General features: G+C 56.8%; 6 protein-coding genes across 6 annotated transcripts; 4 read left to right on the plus strand and 2 right to left on the minus strand.

The window, feature by feature from the left end:
- Window positions 1-632: 632 nt before the first annotated feature.
- On the plus strand, window positions 633-976 carry PUNSTDRAFT_135281 (uncharacterized protein; the record flags this gene model as incomplete). The annotated part of the gene is made up of 4 exons (XM_007384799.1): window positions 633-650; window positions 703-783; window positions 841-896; window positions 952-976. The coding sequence occupies 4 exons, from the start codon at window positions 633-635 to the stop codon at window positions 974-976; spliced, it is 180 nt and encodes a 59-aa protein (XP_007384861.1).
- Window positions 977-2,419: 1,443 nt separating this feature from the next.
- PUNSTDRAFT_114228 (uncharacterized protein) lies at window positions 2,420-3,846 on the plus strand (the record flags this gene model as incomplete). Its single annotated transcript, XM_007384800.1, has 7 exons — window positions 2,420-2,621; window positions 2,672-2,799; window positions 2,856-3,043; window positions 3,107-3,294; window positions 3,357-3,495; window positions 3,544-3,678; window positions 3,735-3,846. 7 exons carry the CDS (start codon window positions 2,420-2,422, stop codon window positions 3,844-3,846), a joined length of 1,092 nt encoding a protein of 363 aa, XP_007384862.1.
- Window positions 3,847-4,002: 156 nt separating this feature from the next.
- On the minus strand, window positions 4,003-4,931 carry PUNSTDRAFT_114229 (uncharacterized protein; the record flags this gene model as incomplete). Its single annotated transcript, XM_007384801.1, has 5 exons — window positions 4,003-4,014; window positions 4,045-4,145; window positions 4,201-4,392; window positions 4,450-4,570; window positions 4,629-4,931. The coding sequence occupies 5 exons, from the start codon at window positions 4,929-4,931 to the stop codon at window positions 4,003-4,005; spliced, it is 729 nt and encodes a 242-aa protein (XP_007384863.1).
- A 133-nt stretch (window positions 4,932-5,064) lies between these two features.
- On the plus strand, window positions 5,065-6,702 carry PUNSTDRAFT_103860 (uncharacterized protein; the record flags this gene model as incomplete). The annotated part of the gene is made up of 7 exons (XM_007384802.1): window positions 5,065-5,197; window positions 5,259-5,353; window positions 5,414-5,431; window positions 5,488-5,811; window positions 5,873-5,936; window positions 5,989-6,145; window positions 6,202-6,702. The coding sequence occupies 7 exons, from the start codon at window positions 5,065-5,067 to the stop codon at window positions 6,527-6,529; spliced, it is 1,119 nt and encodes a 372-aa protein (XP_007384864.1). The 3' UTR covers window positions 6,530-6,702.
- A 1,333-nt stretch (window positions 6,703-8,035) lies between these two features.
- PUNSTDRAFT_53135 (initiation factor 2) lies at window positions 8,036-13,568 on the minus strand. The gene is made up of 18 exons (XM_007384803.1): window positions 13,170-13,568; window positions 11,970-13,089; window positions 11,842-11,901; window positions 11,689-11,779; window positions 11,433-11,628; window positions 11,147-11,368; window positions 10,874-11,088; window positions 10,246-10,799; window positions 9,875-10,183; window positions 9,384-9,814; window positions 9,220-9,327; window positions 9,045-9,164; window positions 8,884-8,991; window positions 8,807-8,830; window positions 8,428-8,753; window positions 8,278-8,371; window positions 8,200-8,212; window positions 8,036-8,145 (listed from the first exon to the last, which is right to left on the minus strand). Exons 3-10 carry the CDS (start codon window positions 11,882-11,884, stop codon window positions 9,663-9,665), a joined length of 1,782 nt encoding a protein of 593 aa, XP_007384865.1. The 5' UTR covers window positions 11,885-11,901; window positions 11,970-13,089; window positions 13,170-13,568; the 3' UTR covers window positions 8,036-8,145; window positions 8,200-8,212; window positions 8,278-8,371; window positions 8,428-8,753; window positions 8,807-8,830; window positions 8,884-8,991; window positions 9,045-9,164; window positions 9,220-9,327; window positions 9,384-9,662.
- PUNSTDRAFT_103865 (alcohol oxidase) lies at window positions 13,566-16,439 on the plus strand. The gene is made up of 11 exons (XM_007384804.1): window positions 13,566-13,792; window positions 13,856-13,934; window positions 13,996-14,031; window positions 14,081-14,172; window positions 14,227-14,445; window positions 14,520-14,642; window positions 14,768-14,780; window positions 14,847-15,065; window positions 15,136-15,634; window positions 15,722-16,135; window positions 16,194-16,439. Exons 1-11 carry the CDS (start codon window positions 13,579-13,581, stop codon window positions 16,257-16,259), a joined length of 1,974 nt encoding a protein of 657 aa, XP_007384866.1. The 5' UTR covers window positions 13,566-13,578; the 3' UTR covers window positions 16,260-16,439.
- The last annotated feature ends 96 nt before the right edge of the window (window positions 16,440-16,535 follow it).

Here is a 16,535-nt window from a genome sequence, read left to right on the forward strand (position 1 = left end):
TCTCGGGTTCGAGGAAATGAACATGCAGGGGCGCCCCGCGGACATCTCGCAAACTCCACCGCCACTGGCTCGTTGCTTGTTACGTATACTCACAAGCACTCGGCATCGCAGTCTGCGGCCAGTAGCTCGGACAACAACCTCGCCCAGTGCGCACGTGTCGACATGATACTCCGAGTCTTTCGTTCTGGACTGCCCTGCTCGGGAGTGCGAGGACACAATGTTCGTTCACAGGTTCATGAATCTCTCCACCTGGCCTACGTGCCGTCGGCTTGTCTATACCCCTGCGCTGAGGACGCCTCAGTGGTGGATCTCACCTCTTCGCGGAGCGGGAGGGCTTGACGGGAGAGAACACGTCCTCACTATACGTTGGTGTACTGGGCCTCGCCACAACGATGACTTATTAACAGCCTGAAGAAGTCAAAGATCCACGCTCATGATATGGCCTCTGTGCACATTACAATTTCGATCAACATTTACTCATTACTCGTCAACCTTTCGGCCGTACGCTCTCCGGTATTTATAGCAGCGCAGGCTCTCTTCATCGCTACTCTCGTCTCCAGTGGTGCATATATCAGACCTAAGACCGCGAGCCCAAACATTCCACCTTGTTCCCAATACCTATCTCGGCTATGATGGACAACGCTTTCCCCGTGAGCGCGGTTTTCACCTTGAATATCTGCCAGACTAACAGAACTATTGTAGCCGGGGACGCGGGTCTTCTTTTGGGACGGGTCCGGCACCGTCAAGCATGGCGTTGTTCTCGCAACTGCTCGCTTAGGCGACGTGCGTATCTTCCCCATCGATAGGGGCTTCGGCAAGGCTCACCTTTCGTTTGTACAGGGTACTCAGGTTGCACAGGTCCAGGTCGAAGGGGAAACGGCGCTAGTGAGCCTCCCGTGCGTACCCTCACTTTTGATCGTTTGCCAATAGAAACTCACTCGTTGGCTCTAGGACGGCCAGCCTGAGCAAGGCTTAGGTGTCCGGTTTCGCAAAGTGTGATGATTTTTTGTTCTCAAGCTCGTGTTTGTTTGTGTCGCATTCCTTTACCCCCGTTGGACTTTCGCGTGCGGATTCTGTAGCATACATCTGACCCTGTACAAGCGCCAAGCGAGGTCAACATGGACGGGACTTCGCTGGTTAGCTAATGTAGCTATATAGAACACAGTGCACGTCATCGATCTTTGAACCATTCGCATGTGATGGAGAGTCGTGGACACGAAAATTGTGGACACGAAGAAGCTATCAAAATTTTGAATGCTCGGCGGCAGTTGTTCTTGCCAAAAGTCAAGCGCTAGATTCGAGGCTATTACGATATGGACAGTCGCTATCGATGACGCCCATACTTATGATATGGTAGCGAATCTCAGGCCCATGAATCGTGAACCCAAGGAAGTGGGGTCTACTCGCACAAAGTCCGCGATAGCGGTAATATCGCAAACATGGGCGCTCTGTTATGGAATGACTTGTCCTGTCCTCACGTACGTGAGCGCTATGCCGATGGACTCAACTTCGAATCATCTGGAAGCGAGGGATCGAATCGTGTGAGGGCAAATATGGTCATGGTAACGCTATTCCGAGACTAAGACTCGACTGCGGACGCACTGGTGTGCAAGTCATTGCGAAGGTCGCATCTGGGCACGAATCTCCTTCTGTATACCTGTATACGACATGAACGTGTTCCATGGTGCTTTTAAGGCCACACACACGCTATTGGAACTGCCCATCACGTCACTCTACGCGGTCGCCGTGGATGATAGAGGCTGAGTATACAGTGAAAATGAGGGTTTCGATGGGTTCAACGTAGGACGGGGGCATAGCAGCATGCATCTGAGACTACCAGCTGAGATAGAAACACGTCACAGTGAGATTATTCCTGCGTGCAAAGCAGGATCGAAGTTACCGTTCCGCTAGTCTCACTCTGTCTGGGGATGAGCGCCCCGAGAATAGCATAGGTAGCCGCCATGATCTTATCAGAGCGATTTGATCACCCAAGCCGCGCCATACGGTAGCAGCCAGCAGAGGCGATCAAGTTTCCAACACAGTTTGCGGTCCTCCGCGCACTCGAGTTGCCATGAGAAGATAGTGGTGCAAGTGCAAGCTCGAGTTCAACAGCGGCTGAAGCGCTAAAGGTTAACGCGTGGCTTCCACGTGGCCCGCCTCGTCCCTGATTAGGACGCCTTCGGAACCTTGCCCTGAGAGCGCGGCCATGATCAATCGTTCGCTATTCTGGCGGAAGCCACGAGCACTGACCGCTGGAGCTGGTAGCTGCCGGACTACGGCGGATCTTGCACTCTGGATACATGAGATATCACGACATCAACGGCAACGTCAGTCAAGCATCGATAGAATACGCCAGGACTCAAGTTTACTAGCTTGTGGAGCATATGTTGGCTTGCGGCGCGTACACCGACATATCTCGATGAAATATCTGCGAGGATCAGAAATAGCTGTGATGGGGATCCGCCGGTTAGCGTGTTTGATATTAGATTACGTCCGATTCTGGAGCATACTCCTCAATACATGCTCGTGGACCGCGGCCGAAATTGCCTGCACATTGGCTGGCTACGACCGACACATTGATCCGAGATGCTCCGCTGTTGTCGTCGTGGGCAACGAGACTTGTACGTAACACTGTCATAGTGCAAACAAACACTTAGTTCACATTCCGTAGGCGATTCGGAGGTGATATTGAAACTGGCCAAGGCCGGTTACACCGTCTTCGTCGATGGCGATGTAGGCTTGGCTACAAGCGCGTCGGCACACGATGCGGACACGCTTCAATATCCAGGGATATCGTCCGTGAGTTGAAATCATGACGTCCCATTCATCACTGTCGAATTGGCAACCGCTTTCAGCTGTTACACCGGTGGCATAGCACAAAGGCCACGTCTAGGCACAAGACGAAAGGATCAGGTCAAGTCATCCCACTCGGACCACGAACAGGTGTAGACGCTACGAGACAATTCTCTCGTGATACTGTGCGGGCTTACTGCGACAACCATAAGCCCGTTCTTCAGCTATTGGCGCTGATCATACTCCCGCGGTAGGTTATATGTTACATAGCTTCTTGCAATCTCCTGGCTTGTCGGAGCTCATACGCTATTAGCACGGACATGTTGGATCATAAATTTCCGCCCGAATCAACGTTTCTATCTACATCTCCTGGATCCCTGGCCGAGGCGATCACAGAACACCTGGTTTCCCTTAGCTCAGCTCGGGATTACGTTGGACTGCTGCAGAAAGGCACCGGACGAATCGTCATCCTCATAAACTCTACTCACAACGATTCCCTCCGTGAGTGCAATCACAGCAGCTTAACACCTTGAGGTCATCACCGACGATGCCGCTTCTGCTAGCTTCCTGTGTTTCCAGTCTCTGTTATGAGACTCAACTTGCGGCCATCCGTGTAATGAGCCAAGAACTCAGGTTGCAGGGCATCCACGTATGCCAAATCCTTGCTTCGCTAGGTAGCATGCCTACTGGACAAGTCCTGGGGTACGGCTATGAACGTCATCTCAACGTCAGACCCTTAACCAGCAGCAGGATCTCGGCTCTCAGCCATCGGTTCGGAAACGGTATCGATCAACCCTCAAACGTTGTTATGGGAAAGTTGAACGAACTCTATTCCATCGCTCGTGACGACGCGTTATGCCTGGTTCAGCAAATGATCGAATGCAGGTAAGTTGCTTATCCTGGTCATCGTCGAATGCGATGACATAGATATCGAAACCAAGATACGCGCACCGCACAGTCAGCATTGGGGTGCATCCGCTATTCAGAAGGCTTCATTCGGCTGTTCCCAGTGGCGTTCAGAGTCACATTTGGAAATTGCTTACGGGGGAATGAACTACGGTAAATGTAGAGTACTTCGCCCAATCTCGATGGCGTGACGAATCGTCCAACCTTCGTCGCCCGGTATGTAGTGCAACAGACTATAATTCAGCGGAGTGCAGATGAGGGTCGGAATTTGTTGATAATTTATCCTGGATGGCAGCAGGTGAGTCAGAAGAGTTCCTATCTGCCAATCCAGTACACGAGGCTCACTCTAATCATGATGCTCATGCGTTGTCCATGGGAGGATCGGGTACCTTCTCCAAATATCATTGGTAGGATTGCGTGATTATACCGATAACGGACATGTGGTCCTGCTCGTAAGATAATTCAGACGTCTAGAAAGAGTTAGAGCGATGATGCACTGACCCTGGAGATATACACTCCCGGATGGCAAAGCAACCTGGTAAGCATCGCTAGGATCGTCCACACGTTCCAAACGCAGGGTTCTAGTTGATCCTAAGCTAACGCCAAGTATCCATGAACCACTGGCTTCTACGTTGTCCACATGCGGGAGGATCTCCCCATCAGAGGCTAGATGGAGCAAATGCATCTGCGTATCTGCGCGTAGATATTCGTATTGTCAGTTCATCAGCCCTAAAGTCGTATATTACACACCTGACATCGGGAAAAGCGTCCGCAGTCGGGTGAGCAGAGGGGTAACACCGAGAGCGTCGGCTTCCGGCCACGAAGAAACGTGCATCTCTCGGTAACGTCGAATAACTCGATCAAAGTGACCCTGAGCGTAGGTATTATTTCCGTATTAAGCGCAAATATTGAGGACTATGCATATGTACCTCCTCAAACGGATAGTAAATGTCGGGCGCGAATATGTCCGTGATATCACGCTCTGCAATGTCCGGCGGTTGTGCGAGAGAGATAAATCGCTTGCGTTTCCTCCTTAGAGAAGGAGGGTCCATCGTGTCCAGCTTTTGCAACGACGCTGCTAGGAGCGCCTTCTGTTCTTCCGCCGTGAACACATCACGCGCCAGGGTGAAATCACGAAAGGTTGTAGTATTTGGCTGACTCGAGAGATACCGGACTGATCGAAGAGCGGCGGCAGCCACTGTTGTAGAGCAAACTTTCGTCAGAAAAGACATTCAAAAGCGACAATCGACGACGACACATGAGGGTGACGCTTGCCGACGCGCGACGCGTCGGCCGCCGGCTACAGACACGTGATCACATGCGTCGTCCGCCTCCGCGTCCACTGCCTGGACATGGTGGGCTTTCATGCAGGGACAGGATGCAACTCAGAGCCGAGAGCAGTCCACAAATTCTGTGTATGCGGCACTGGCTAGAACTGCGACTCGAAGCTTAGCTCTCTATTTCTCTCGACCAGTCAGACTCTTTCGACCGTCCAAAGGTTCCTGCAACCTGTCGCTAGTTCTGCTCGGGTCTGGCTTGTCTGATCGTTGGTCGCGCAGTGAACGGATGGCAAACTCTCAGAGCTCAAGCCCTCGCTAGTGGGGTACAGTCCATAACTCCTCAGTATATGCTTTCTCTGGTTAGAAACCACGGCGTGAGGCGAATTATTTTGATCGGTCATGGTCTTGTACTGATATTACATATGTGGTGCCAGCTGATGGTCATCCCAAAGGTAAAAAAAATGCACTAGATAATATGCCGCACGATCGTCTGATTCGATATCTCCAGCATTTTGTACCACCGGTTATAGTGAATGCCGTTCTAGGAACCGTTTTATGGACGACTTATGCGGAATCTACCACTGCCTTGGAGCATCATATCGCCCATCCTCTGTTACTTAGCAGCTGTTCAGGAGCTATAGCAGGCGCTGCTCAAGCTTTGGTGGCTGCTCCAGCGGAGAATGTCCGACTCGTCCTTGAAGGTGGCACCGTCAACCATGGCTGGTCTCATGCGTGGAAGGAAGTCTTCCGCAGGACAGAACCTCAGGCTTCTTCCACGAAGCAGGACAGGATACACGATGCGCGCGAAGTGCGTGTCTGGATGAAGGAGGTAGTAATTCCATGTCGTCGTCCACGAATAGCAGCACCCTCATATATTTTTGGATTTGCCGCAGGTAGGAGAGATGGCAGGGCGGGGCTGGGACGGTTGGGCGTGGGGAACAGTCAAGGATGCGTGTGGTCAGTGAGGCCCGAAACAGCACGTTACGAAGACTGACGATGTCATCCTTAGGCTTCGCGGTGTTCTTCTCTGTATTCGAAGAAACACGACGAGTAGCTGCCCAGGCCCGCCGCTTGGTTCAGGAGGCTTCTCGACATCCCGAAGACCGGGAAGTTCGAAGGACCTTCTTGACACAACATGCCCCGAAACTCACTCATGGGGTGGTCCTGTACGTTGGCGCTCATAAACATCATAACGATGTCGCAGTACTGAATACATTATCAGGGTGACGGGAGGCGTCTTCGCTGGTGTCTCCTATGAGGTGGTGACGCGTCCGTTCGACGTCGCTCGTAGAGCTGCCCAGCTGGCCAAGCTCAGAGCCGTTACCTCCGGTACTCCAATGAAGCACCCTGGTATGGCGGCAGTGCTGCGCAAATTAGAAGATGACGGCATACGGTCGTTCTTTCAGAGCCCTGACTACCCGAAAGCCGTCCACGATGCCAGCGACAGCGTTTCGAGACGCCTACACGCCTGCCTCCGCGTCCTGGCGCGAGTTGGCCCGTGGGGCGTGGGTTTCCTGATATTTGAGGCGTTTGGCCCGGGTTTATCATAACGTACTGTAACAGGTCACGGTGGTGTCATTACAGCGGGTGGTCAGCGGATCGCCTTCCTCTGCGCCGCTGCTCCCTAATCCTCAAGGCGTGCTTGCTTACGGCGATCTTACTCCACACGTCACACCCCATTGAGGGCATCATGCTGCGCATATGCGTGATTGATCGTGCTTAGGTATGAATCAATCCAATCCCTGCTTACGAACTCAACGTTCAGTATCGCGACTGCAAATCGACACGAGAACGGTGATTCGCAGTGAGCACTTATTTTGTCTGCCGTTCATTCTGTTGCCTTCGATGATGATTCCGAAGGCTCATGAACACTGGTGGCCTGTCAGCTTCGCCGTCCCAGCGTTTATAGCTGCGTCCTACGCGTGCATCAGGGTCACTCATCTCGCGTGCATTCTCAGGGCGCTGGGTCCCGAAGAGAGCATCTTTGAGATGTCCTACCACGCCGGTTGTGCTCACGTCGCCCAGTTGATGTGATCGGCACGACTCGATTGTAGAACGGCCTATAACGTGCCATTGCCTCTGACGCGTCTCAGGAAGCAGATTCTGAATTTATCTTGTGCATAAATAGATGCCACAGGTGTGCGCTCGCTCCCTGACGTCTGAATGTCCTGAACCTCCCTCAGTGTCTCCGCCAACGATGCCGATTTCCAAGAAAACTTGACGGACGATATTCGGCACTTACTCTAACCTCTTTGGGAACATATCGTGGAGATGTGCAAAGCAAACGTGTCTTCAACTTTTATCGATCGCTCTTCGCGCTCGAAGGATCCGACATTCCGGCCCATGTTCCGATTTCCCCGGCTGGTATTCGACATACCATTCGAGGGCCCCATATCAATCACGTCTGCTGCGGGGACTTCGCAGAAAGGGAACACAGTGCGCCCACAGCCCCGGATCTGATATGCCATCGCAGAGGAGGGAGTCGTAGCGCGGTGACGGTTCGGTGGCGACACATACGTGAGTTATGAATTCCTGCATCTCCGCGGTGTTTCTCTTCATGTGGTTTGCTTCTCGCAAGGTCGTACACACCCTCAGGGTCGCACCTGACATCGGTACAGAGAGGCTGACGGGGAATCTGGGCTGCAAGGAGGCCCCTGGGAGGTGTGGTGGGCATAGAAGGGACCGTGATCCGAGCTGGGTAGGCTGTGCGTAGGCCAATCATGCCTCGAGGATCGGATGGGTGAGCCGGCGCCGCTCGGACCGTGCGTTACGAGAGCGACGATCTGCTTCTGGACATGAAGGAAGCTAGGAATCTGCGCGGGAGGCTGGCAGAATGAAACACATCGCGACGAGACTCGACTTGAAGCTTACCGATTAACTCCTTGAACGGAGACTTCATTGCGGTCGTACTTAGTAGAGGTGACTGTGACAATCTAGCGTGATCTCGTGTGACGTTCAAGATGGCTGGACAAGTAGCGTCACTAGAACCTTCTACCAGATTCGCTCTTGACCGCTGAATAGATATCGTGCATGTACTCGGATTACGCTTGACTCTGACGACAATTGTACGCGTTTCAACATGGTGCAGTGTCAGAACAGAGGTTGCAACAAGGACTACGATCCAGCAGATGCTCCCGACGAATGCGTGTACCATCCCGGTGCCCCTGTGAGTAACGTCGTAATCGGCGAATGAAGAACGAGCTTGCTGAATTGAAATCAGGTATTTCACGAAGGTGAGGGCAACGATCAAGATGTCTTTAAGCTCTCTCAATCGATCCACGTACCAACTCGAATGAAGGTCTCAAATCGTGGTCGTGCTGCTCGGATGTGAACAAACCGGTGTTGGATTTCGATGACTTCATGAAGATAACGGTACGACGACGTGTGTCATCGTAAGCATTTCAATCACCGATCTTCCAGGGATGTACTCGAGGCAAACATACCGAAGCTAAACCCAAGGAGGACCCTCCCAAGCCTGCGCCGAGTAACAATGCCACCATGACCGGCGCTTCCGACGGCAGCGAGACGTATCAAGTTGCAGCGGCGACAGCGGCGATGGCAAGCACGTCGCTCAACCCGACTGTCTCGACCCCTGCCCCGACCGCACCGCCTGCGCCGGCTCCCGCACCCGTCATAGAGGAGGACGATCTGAGTGCCTCTGTGGCGCCCGGAACCAAGTGCAAGCGTAATGGTTGCTCGATAGTATACGAGGATGACGCTACTCATCGCGTTGGTGATGGTCCTGGAACTGTCTGCAAATTCCACCCAAAAGCGGTATGTCACCAAGCTCACACGACTTTGCATTGTTTACCGAATCTTCAAGCAAGCCCATATTCCATGAAGGCAGCAAGGTAGATCCACCATTGCGAGCACGGAGGGACGGTCACCTCATGCGCAATCACAGGGCTATTTGTGCTGCAAGCGACGCGTCCTGGAGTTCGACGAGTTCCTCAAGATTGAAGGCTGTCACACGGGCAGGCACCTTTTCGTCCCCAAAACGTCACCGCAGACGGTACAATTGTCGACTATCCACCCAACGAAAGGCACTCACGATTTGAATTGCAGGAAGAGCAGCTCACGGACTGTCGCATCGATCATTATCAGACGCCCAGCGAGGTACATGTCTCGGTATTTGCGAAGAAGGCGGATCCGGAGCGCAGCACCGTGAAGATCGAGGAGCAACAGGTGTGTCCGCTTGTCGCCTCAGCTTCGAGGCTTGAACCAAGACATGAAACTGTAGCTGCACTTGGACATCGTACTACCGGAAGCCAAGCGTTTCCGACGGTCCATAGACTTATTCGGGCCCGTCGACCACGAAGCTTCCTCCTATAAATTCTTCGGGACCAAGGTACCGTCGACGGTCTCCCTCGATTGTCTCCCATCCCTTACGCGGATTTCCTCTAGGTTGAAGTTTTGCTCAAGAAGCAGGATGCTCGCAGCTGGAGTCTCCTAGAAAAGCCCAGCGGTTCGACATACGTCGCTGAAACCTTGACATTTGGTGTCCAGGGACGTACAGGAACCATCGGCGCGAAGGAGATGATCCTTGCGCAAGAAAATAGGAAAGGCGCCTAATGTATTCTATGCCATGCGTGGCGTCTAGAGTAATGGACAATGTGTCTGTCGACAATGCAGCATTGAGCAGTGATTATCTACGTCTTTTGATTCTATGCGCTTTTGAGCATCTCAGAGCTGGCCTGGCTTGACGACTTCCTCGTAAGTTTGGATCAGGTCACCCGGTTGGAAGTCGGCGAAGGCGCCGACGTTGATACCGCATTCTAGTCCCTTGCGGATCTCCTGAACATCTTTTTTGAGGTGCCGCAATGTCTCCACGGGACCTATATCCACGAGCAATAATCAGCATCGTCCCCGCCGTCGAACATCACAGTCCGTCCCACCTTCGTACACCGTCGCACCGCCTCTGACCACCCGCGCCATCTTGTCCTTTTGCAATACGCCATTGACCACCCGGCACCCGGCGACCTTCATGATCTTCTTCTGCTTCAGGTGAATGTCGAATAGCTGCAGCACCGTCGCCTCGCCCGTCACGCGCTGCTCTACGACCTTCGGGAGGAGGTCGATCACGCGGCTCTTAACCTCCTCCATCACGCGGTAGATGATATCCGAGGTGTAGATCGCTACCCCGTTCTGGTGCGCAGTCTGTTCGACCGAGCGCGGGGTGTTCACGCCAAAGGCGACGACGATACCTATAGAAGAGGCCACCGTGAGCTTACTGCCAGAGGTTGCGAAGGCTAAAATGAACACCCACCTTCGGCGGCCTTGGCCATCATCACATCCGAGTCCGTCACCGGTCCCACCCCGGTCGACACGATCTTCACCACCGCCTTATCGTTCCCAATCCCCTGCACCGCGCCCGCGACCGCCTCCACGCTCCCGCTCACGTCCCCCTTGATCACCAACTTCAGCTCCTTGGGGCCGCCCTCCCTCTCCCTCTCCCTCTCCCTCTCCCTATCCCAGTCCTTCTCGCCGTCCTTCCCCTGATCCTCCTCCTTCACCTCACGCTCCACCCGCCGTTGCTCGTTGATCGCGCCCAGGTCACCGAGCATGCGCTCCTCGCGCGCCCGCCGCTCCCGGTTCGCGAGCGCCCGCTTGATCTCGCCCTCGCCCGCGGACAGCACCTCCTCCCCGGCTGACGGCAGCTCCTTCCACCCGGACACGGTCACCGCCGCCCCGGGCAGCGCGGCCTTGACGGCCTTGCCCGCCGAGTCCGTCATCGCTCGCACCTTCGCGTGCGCGAGGCCGGAGATGAGGTGCGTGCCCGGCTTGAGCGTCCCGCGGAGGACGAGTACGGTCGCGACCGGTCTGTGGCGCGCAATACGGTCAGATGATGCGCTCAGGAGTGCGGCATAGAAGGGGAGGGAGAAGATTGGACGCACCCGAGGCCCTTGTGCACCTTGGACTCGAGCACGTGGCCCTGCACCTGGCCGTCCTGCTCGGCACGAAGCTCCTGCATCTCTGCGAGCGCGGAGAGCGTCTCGACGAGCTGGTCGAGCCCGGCGCCGGTCAGGCCGGAGACCTCTACGGAGGGGATGTCGCCGCCGAAGACCTCGAGCTGGAGGCCCTCCGCGAGAAGCATCTTCTGTACCCGATCCTGCCGATCCATCCAAGCGTCAATTTATGCAAGGTCTCCCAGGAAAGAAAGGACGCACCACATCAGCCTCGGGCTTGTCGACCTTGTTGATAGCAACGACGACGCCGAGCTTGCCCTCGTCCTTCTTGATGAGGTCGATCACCTCCCGCGTCTGCGGCATGACGCCGTCGTCCGCGGCGACGACGAGCACCACGATGTCCGTCACGCGTGCGCCGCGCGCACGCATCGCCGAGAACGCGGCGTGTCCGGGCGTATCGAGGAACGTGATGCTTTTGACGCTGCGAGCGGACATCAAAAAATCGTCAGCGAAGGAGATCGTTAGACAAGGCGAACGTGTTTTACCTGGACGATGAAGAGGAGGCGGATTTGACGGGCACCGAGAACGCGCCGATGTGTTGCGTGATCCCGCCGGCTTCGCCCTTGGCAACGGACGCATGCCGGAGCGTGTCGAGCAGCGTCGTCTTGCCATGATCAACGTGGCCCATAATCGTTACCACCGGTGGGCGCGCGGGGAGCTTCGCCGGGTCCGCCGTCGACGGTCTGCAGGCGGACATCATCAACATGGCGGTGCGTATATACAAGGGGGGCACGGGGACGTACTCGGGGAAGATGTCGAAAGCGGCTTCATCGTTGATGACGGGGTTGCGGTTGAACTCCATCGCAAGGAGTGATGCATATTCAGAGGTCAGAACTATGTACGAAAATGGCATGTGTCAGACGAGCGCTACTGGCTGAGGGAGAGCATGGACATACTGTGTTCGGGCGCTGCTTCTTCCGCCATACCAGCTTCCTGCATCTTCCGCTGTAGCGTAGCTGTAAAGGTGAACCCAATGTGCGGTCAGTACATCTGAGGGTTACAACGAAGGGAGAGCAGCACGCACGCAGCCGGACATTCAACAGCCGCGCGAGGTTCGCGACTGTGCACAGCTGCGGCACGAACACGTCCACCGACACCTCCTTCGCCCGCCTCGCCTTCTCCTTCTCCTTCCGCTGCGCCTCCGCACTTCTGTGGTCCTTATCCTTCCTATTCCGAGCCCGGCCCTCCGCCTCGTCCAACTCCGCCTCTGCCTGTGCGCGCAGGGAGCCGCGGTGCTTGTGCCCGCGTTCCTTGTGCCCCAGGCGCCGCGCGTCCGAAGTGGTGGTAAGGGCGGAGTCGTCCTCGAGGGCCGCGTAGCGCGCGGGCGACCACGTCTTCGAATCGCCGTTGGTCTTCGCGTCTCGCGTTTGGGCGGATTGGGCGGGAGATTGGGGGGCATCCTCGACCGGGGTTACCCTGCGGTGCTTCGGGGATAGATGCGGGAGCGGCTCGCGCCGGAGTCCGCTCGGGCTTGCGCTGACCTGGCCGGAGGCAGTGACGGGGGCCGGGGCCGGGTCGGGGTCGGGGTCGTTGAGCAGGTCGATGGATTGCCGTTTGGGCTTGGGCGCCTGCTCGGAGGAGGGGGTGGCCCAAATCAGATTGTCGAGATTGTCGAGAGAGGAGGTGGAGGGCTCGGGGGGCGCGTGACTGCGCCGGGAAGACCAGATGCTGCCCGCGCGCGGAACGCCAGGGACGAACGCGGCCGGGTTGACGCGCTCTCGGGAGGTCGACGGTGGAGGGGGTGTGCCACCTGGCCGCGACGGATTGGACGAAGAAGAGGAGGGCATAGGAGGGCGGTCGCGGGTAGGGTTAGGAGTCGCCCAGGAGGAGGCAGGGCGGTCCCATTTGCTGGTGCTGCCCGCGATGGAATCTGCGGGTCGTGCCCATTTGCTGCTGGCGCCTGGGTCCGCGGGGCGGTCCCATTTGCTGCCTGCGGTAGAGTTGGCCGGCCGATCCCACTTGCTGCTGGCAGTCGAGTCGGTCGGTCTGTCCCACTTGCTGCCGCTTGACGCGCCTGGCCGCGCTGCGCTGGACGGCGGGGTGGCCGGGTCGGGGCGGGTCCACTTCCCGAGCGACGGGGGCAGCACGGGGGACGGCCGGGCCCATTTCCCCGGGGCTGGCGCAGGTTGGTTCGACGAGTTAGACTGGGTGCGTTGGTCAATATGCGCGTATGCGGACATGCGTTCATCTTCGGAACGGGTATGATGCGGAGAGAATCACTCACGCTGCTCGCGAACTTGGCGGATGTAGCAGCTGAGCGCCACTGCTGCCGCGCGCGGAATATCCGGGCTGACCGACGGGCGTACATGTTTTAGTTGACTGTCGACCTTCGTCTATTAGGATGGAGCTCGGCCAGCCGATGTCGACCCCAAGGCTGCCCGGCTGGAGGGATGGGATTTCTCGTCGGGTCACGTGAAGACATGAGCGCTCAATGAACACAGCCATTTCTCACGGTATGAACTCAGACAAGCGCCGGCCCTGGGTCAGCTGGACAGCGACGATGATCGACTTCGTACGCTAGTAAGGTAGTGGGGTTCCCGCGAATGCATATGATTTCAAACATAGGCTCTGTGCGTGGCGTACATAACGGCATAGCGTTTCTCTCGCCCTTGATACAGACGTGATCCCCTACCATGATGTTCGCGCTCTCGGCTCGTGCAAGCAAAGTGCTCAGGCTCGCGTCGGCGGTCGCCCTCGCGCTGGCCATCGTGTTGAGATACAGGCGTCGTAACGGCCGGGCGCGGTTTCTCGTCAAGGACTTGGGCAAGGCAGGCTCGAAGGTCGCGCACGACGCGTCGCCGGACGAAGCTGTTGGACCGTTGTACGATGTCGTCATCATCGGCGGAGGTGAGTAGTCGTTCAGACAGCATTGTTGTTGGGGGGAACCCTATCTCAACTCTTTGGTCACAGGTACTGCGGGATGCGTTCTTGCATCGCGTCTGTCAGAAGACCCCTCGGTCAGCGTGTTGCTCCTTGAGGCTGGCGGCAGGTACACATCCCGATGTCCGTGCGTTTATGCGCATATACGCTGACCATCGACCTTCTAATAGCGGTCTCGATGTACCGTTCAGTCGCATACCAATGGCGTACGTGCGTCCTGTCGTTCCATGCACATAGCTAATCCGCGCACCACAGGTACTCGAGGCTCTTCCACACAAAGCACGACTACGACCTCTACACCGTCCCGCAGAAGCATTGCTATAACCAGCCCAAGTACTGGCCTCGAGGTGCTTCCGCCTTTTTCTTCTCTTGTTAGTCTTCATTTTACGAGGTGCATATAGGCAAGATGCTCGGCGGCTGCTCTTCCCTCAACGCGATGATGTTCCATTACGGCGCGCCCTCAGACTACGACGAATGGGTCGATCCGGCCGTGCCGGACTCCTCAAGCTGGTCATACGCCAACGTCAAACCGTATTTCCGCAAGTTCGAAAAGTTCACGCCGAGCAAGGTGTTCCCCGACGTTGACGTCCAGGCGCGGGGTAGCGTCGGGCCTATCGAAGGTGTGGATCAACACCCCTTTGCATCCTGCCCGCGCGAACGAGTAACGACGAGCTGACTGGGAATGATTCTCTAGTGGGCTACTTCGGACATTACTCCGAGGTCGCGCGTCGGTTTGTGGACGCCTGCGAGGCGATCGGGATCCCGAAGAACCCCGACGTGAACACGGACAAGGGTACGCTAGGCGCGACGAAGGTAGGCGTGTCCATTCTCATCTATTCCGCACATTGCTGAGTTTCGTCCCTCCCCTCTAGATCAGTGAGTGATGCAGGAACCGTGTATGCGATATACCCACGACCTAACGTCTGTCTCCCTCCCCCCCAGTGACTTACACCGAGTACGCCGTCTCCTTCCTTCACTGTGTTCCATTAGTTCCAATAAGCTGACCTCCCTCTCTGTCTAGCTCGCGCGGCCGCCGTGTCACGACTGAGTCCGCATACCTCACCCCGCAGGTCCTCGCGCGACCCAACCTGACCGTCGCGATCGGCGCCCGCGTCACACGCGTCCTCTTCTCTCGCGCCGACGAAGGCAAAGAGGGGCCCCGCGCGAACGGCGTCGAGTTCACCAACAAGCCGCACGGGCCGCTCTTCCAAGCACGCGCGCGGAAGGAAGTCATCCTCTCGTCAGCTTAAATTTTTTCTTTCACGCACAAAACAAACCATCGCTGACGACGACACATTTCGCTACAACAGCGCAGGCGCCGTACACTCTCCTCAGATCCTTCTCCTCTCCGGCATCGGCCCCGCCGCCCAGCTCGCCTCGCACGGCATCCCGGTCGTCCTGGACGCGCCGAACGTTGGCCAACACCTCCTCGACCACATCGTCGTCAACGTCCGCTTCCGCGAATCCAGATCGTCCCCGGCCCCGCCATCCTCCCTGCTCTACCTCAAGAAGCCCGCGACGTTCTCCGAAGTCGCGCGCACGGCGAAAGCGATGTGGCAGTTCCGCTGGCGCGGCACCGGGCCGCTGACCAGCAACGTCGCGGAGGCGGCCGCGTTCCTCCGGAGCGACGACGCGCGCGTGGAGGGGCTGGTAGAGAAGGATGAGAAGGCGGAGGTGGAGGACGCGACGAGCGCGAAGGATGCGCCTGACCTCGAGTTGATCGCGAGCCCGATGGCATGGATCGCGCACGGGCACGGTGAGGTGCCGAAGGGCAACCTCGTCTCGTTCGGCGCCGTCCTTCTACGCCCCGTACGTTCATCCCCCCCCCTCTGCTGCTCGAGCTATGAGCTCACTTCGCTCTCTGCTCTCTCTTCTCCTCTATGGCTCGTGTCATAGACCAGTCACGGCTCGATCGCGCTTCGATCGCGCAACCCGTTCGACGCCCCGACGATCGACCCGAACTACCTCGCGACGGACCACGACGTCGCCGTGCTCGTCCGTGGCACGCGGGCGCTCCTCCGCGCCGCCGCCTCCGCGCCGCTCGCCCCGCTGCTCGACACCGACGAGGCCGACCCGTTCCTCGACAACCACCTCCTCTTCCCCAAGCAAGGACCGAAGGAAATATCCGGCGAAGCACTGGAGCGGCTCGTGCGCGAGCGCACCGAGACGTTGTACCACCCGGCGTCGACGTGCCGGATGGCGCGCCGCGAGAAGGGCGGCGTGGTCGATTACGGGCTGCGGGTGTACGGCGTGCGCGGGCTGCGCGTCGCGGATGCGAGCGTGTTCACGAACCTCGTGGCGGGACATACGGTCAGCTTTCCCCCCCTTTACTTGACGCGCGTGCGATCGTGCTGATGGGCGTGTGCAGGCGGCGCCTGCCATCATGATCGGGGAAAAGTTGGCGGACGAGCTGAAGAAGGAGTGGAGCGCTTGAACGCGCCCTTCAGCATCACCTTAGTATCTTGCTTGACTGACGCTATATTTGTACCGCATGTTCTGTTGGAATGCTCGTTGACTTACAAGCTTTTGCATGCGCGAAGGCAATACCTCCCGAAGATCTTGATGCCTGCCTCTGGCTCATGTATACATATATCTGAATATTCACATCAATCCTTTGAACAACCTATACTGGCCAGTGACATGCGAGCCAGGTGCTACGTCATGACCGTCGATGGGAGGTCAAGGTATGAATGCTGAAGGCCACAGCTGT

This window comes from Punctularia strigosozonata (assembly GCF_000264995.1).
Source record: "Punctularia strigosozonata HHB-11173 SS5 unplaced genomic scaffold PUNSTscaffold_8, whole genome shotgun sequence".
NCBI classification, from domain to species: domain Eukaryota; kingdom Fungi; phylum Basidiomycota; class Agaricomycetes; order Corticiales; family Punctulariaceae; genus Punctularia; species Punctularia strigosozonata.

Coding starts and splice junctions, on each gene's coding strand:
- PUNSTDRAFT_53135 (XM_007384803.1), bottom strand. CDS start 11,884: ATGCAGGAAGCTGGTATGGCGGAAGAAGCAGCGCCCGAACACA. Junction 11,369..11,432: donor CCGCCTCCTCTTCATCGTCC/AGGTAAAACACG, acceptor ATGTCCGCTCGC/AGCGTCAAAAGCATCACGTT. Junction 10,800..10,873: donor AAGGTGCACAAGGGCCTCGG/GTGCGTCCAATC, acceptor TGCGCGCCACAG/ACCGGTCGCGACCGTACTCG.
- PUNSTDRAFT_103865 (XM_007384804.1), top strand. CDS start 13,579: ATGATGTTCGCGCTCTCGGCTCGTGCAAGCAAAGTGCTCAGGCTCGCG. Junction 13,793..13,855: donor TGTCGTCATCATCGGCGGAG/GTGAGTAGTCGT, acceptor CTTTGGTCACAG/GTACTGCGGGATGCGTTCTT. Junction 15,066..15,135: donor CGGAAGGAAGTCATCCTCTC/GTCAGCTTAAAT, acceptor TCGCTACAACAG/CGCAGGCGCCGTACACTCTC.